Source organism: Bombus impatiens, unplaced genomic scaffold (assembly GCF_000188095.3).
Source record: "Bombus impatiens unplaced genomic scaffold, BIMP_2.2 scf_0019, whole genome shotgun sequence".
In the NCBI taxonomy this organism is placed as follows: Eukaryota; Metazoa; Arthropoda; class Insecta; order Hymenoptera; family Apidae; genus Bombus; species Bombus impatiens.
The window spans coordinates 428,189-428,430 of record NT_176438.1 but is presented as its reverse complement, the minus strand read 5'-3'; the positions used below and the strand labels follow the sequence as shown (position 1 = coordinate 428,430).

Sequence of the window (242 nt, the reverse complement as noted above, 5' to 3'; positions counted from 1 at the left end):
CCTTTGACATCTACACGAAGCTGTGGAAGTTTCAACAGCAGCACAGGTGAGTGAAACTTGAGAAAAAAAAGGAAGAAGAGGAATAAAAGCAGCAAGATAAGGAAATAGAAAGAAAAGAATGAAAATGACGAAAGAAAAGATAAGACAAATGAAAAGCATCATGCAACATTGTGTCGCGTATATACCACACGGAGGCCACACGGTGAGTCATCGTCGGACGAGGGTGGCCGCTGGCGTGGCTG

The 242-nt window shown here is 44.2% G+C and overlaps 1 protein-coding gene across 3 annotated transcripts in view; it reads left to right on the top strand.

The window, feature by feature from the left end:
• The window catches only part of LOC100744991 (protein SCAI), a 25,755-nt gene that overhangs the window by 280 nt on the left and 25,233 nt on the right, over nt 1-242 (top strand). For all 3 annotated transcript variants that reach the window (XR_004461213.1, XM_033319458.1, XM_003484549.4), the window contains exon 1: nt 1-46. This exon is cut by the window's left edge and continues 280 nt beyond it. Coding sequence is in view for 2 of the 3 variants with exons in the window: in XM_033319458.1 (XP_033175349.1) it covers nt 1-46 (46 nt within the window). In the remaining variant the exon portion in view is untranslated. The remainder of the gene's footprint in view (nt 47-242) is intronic.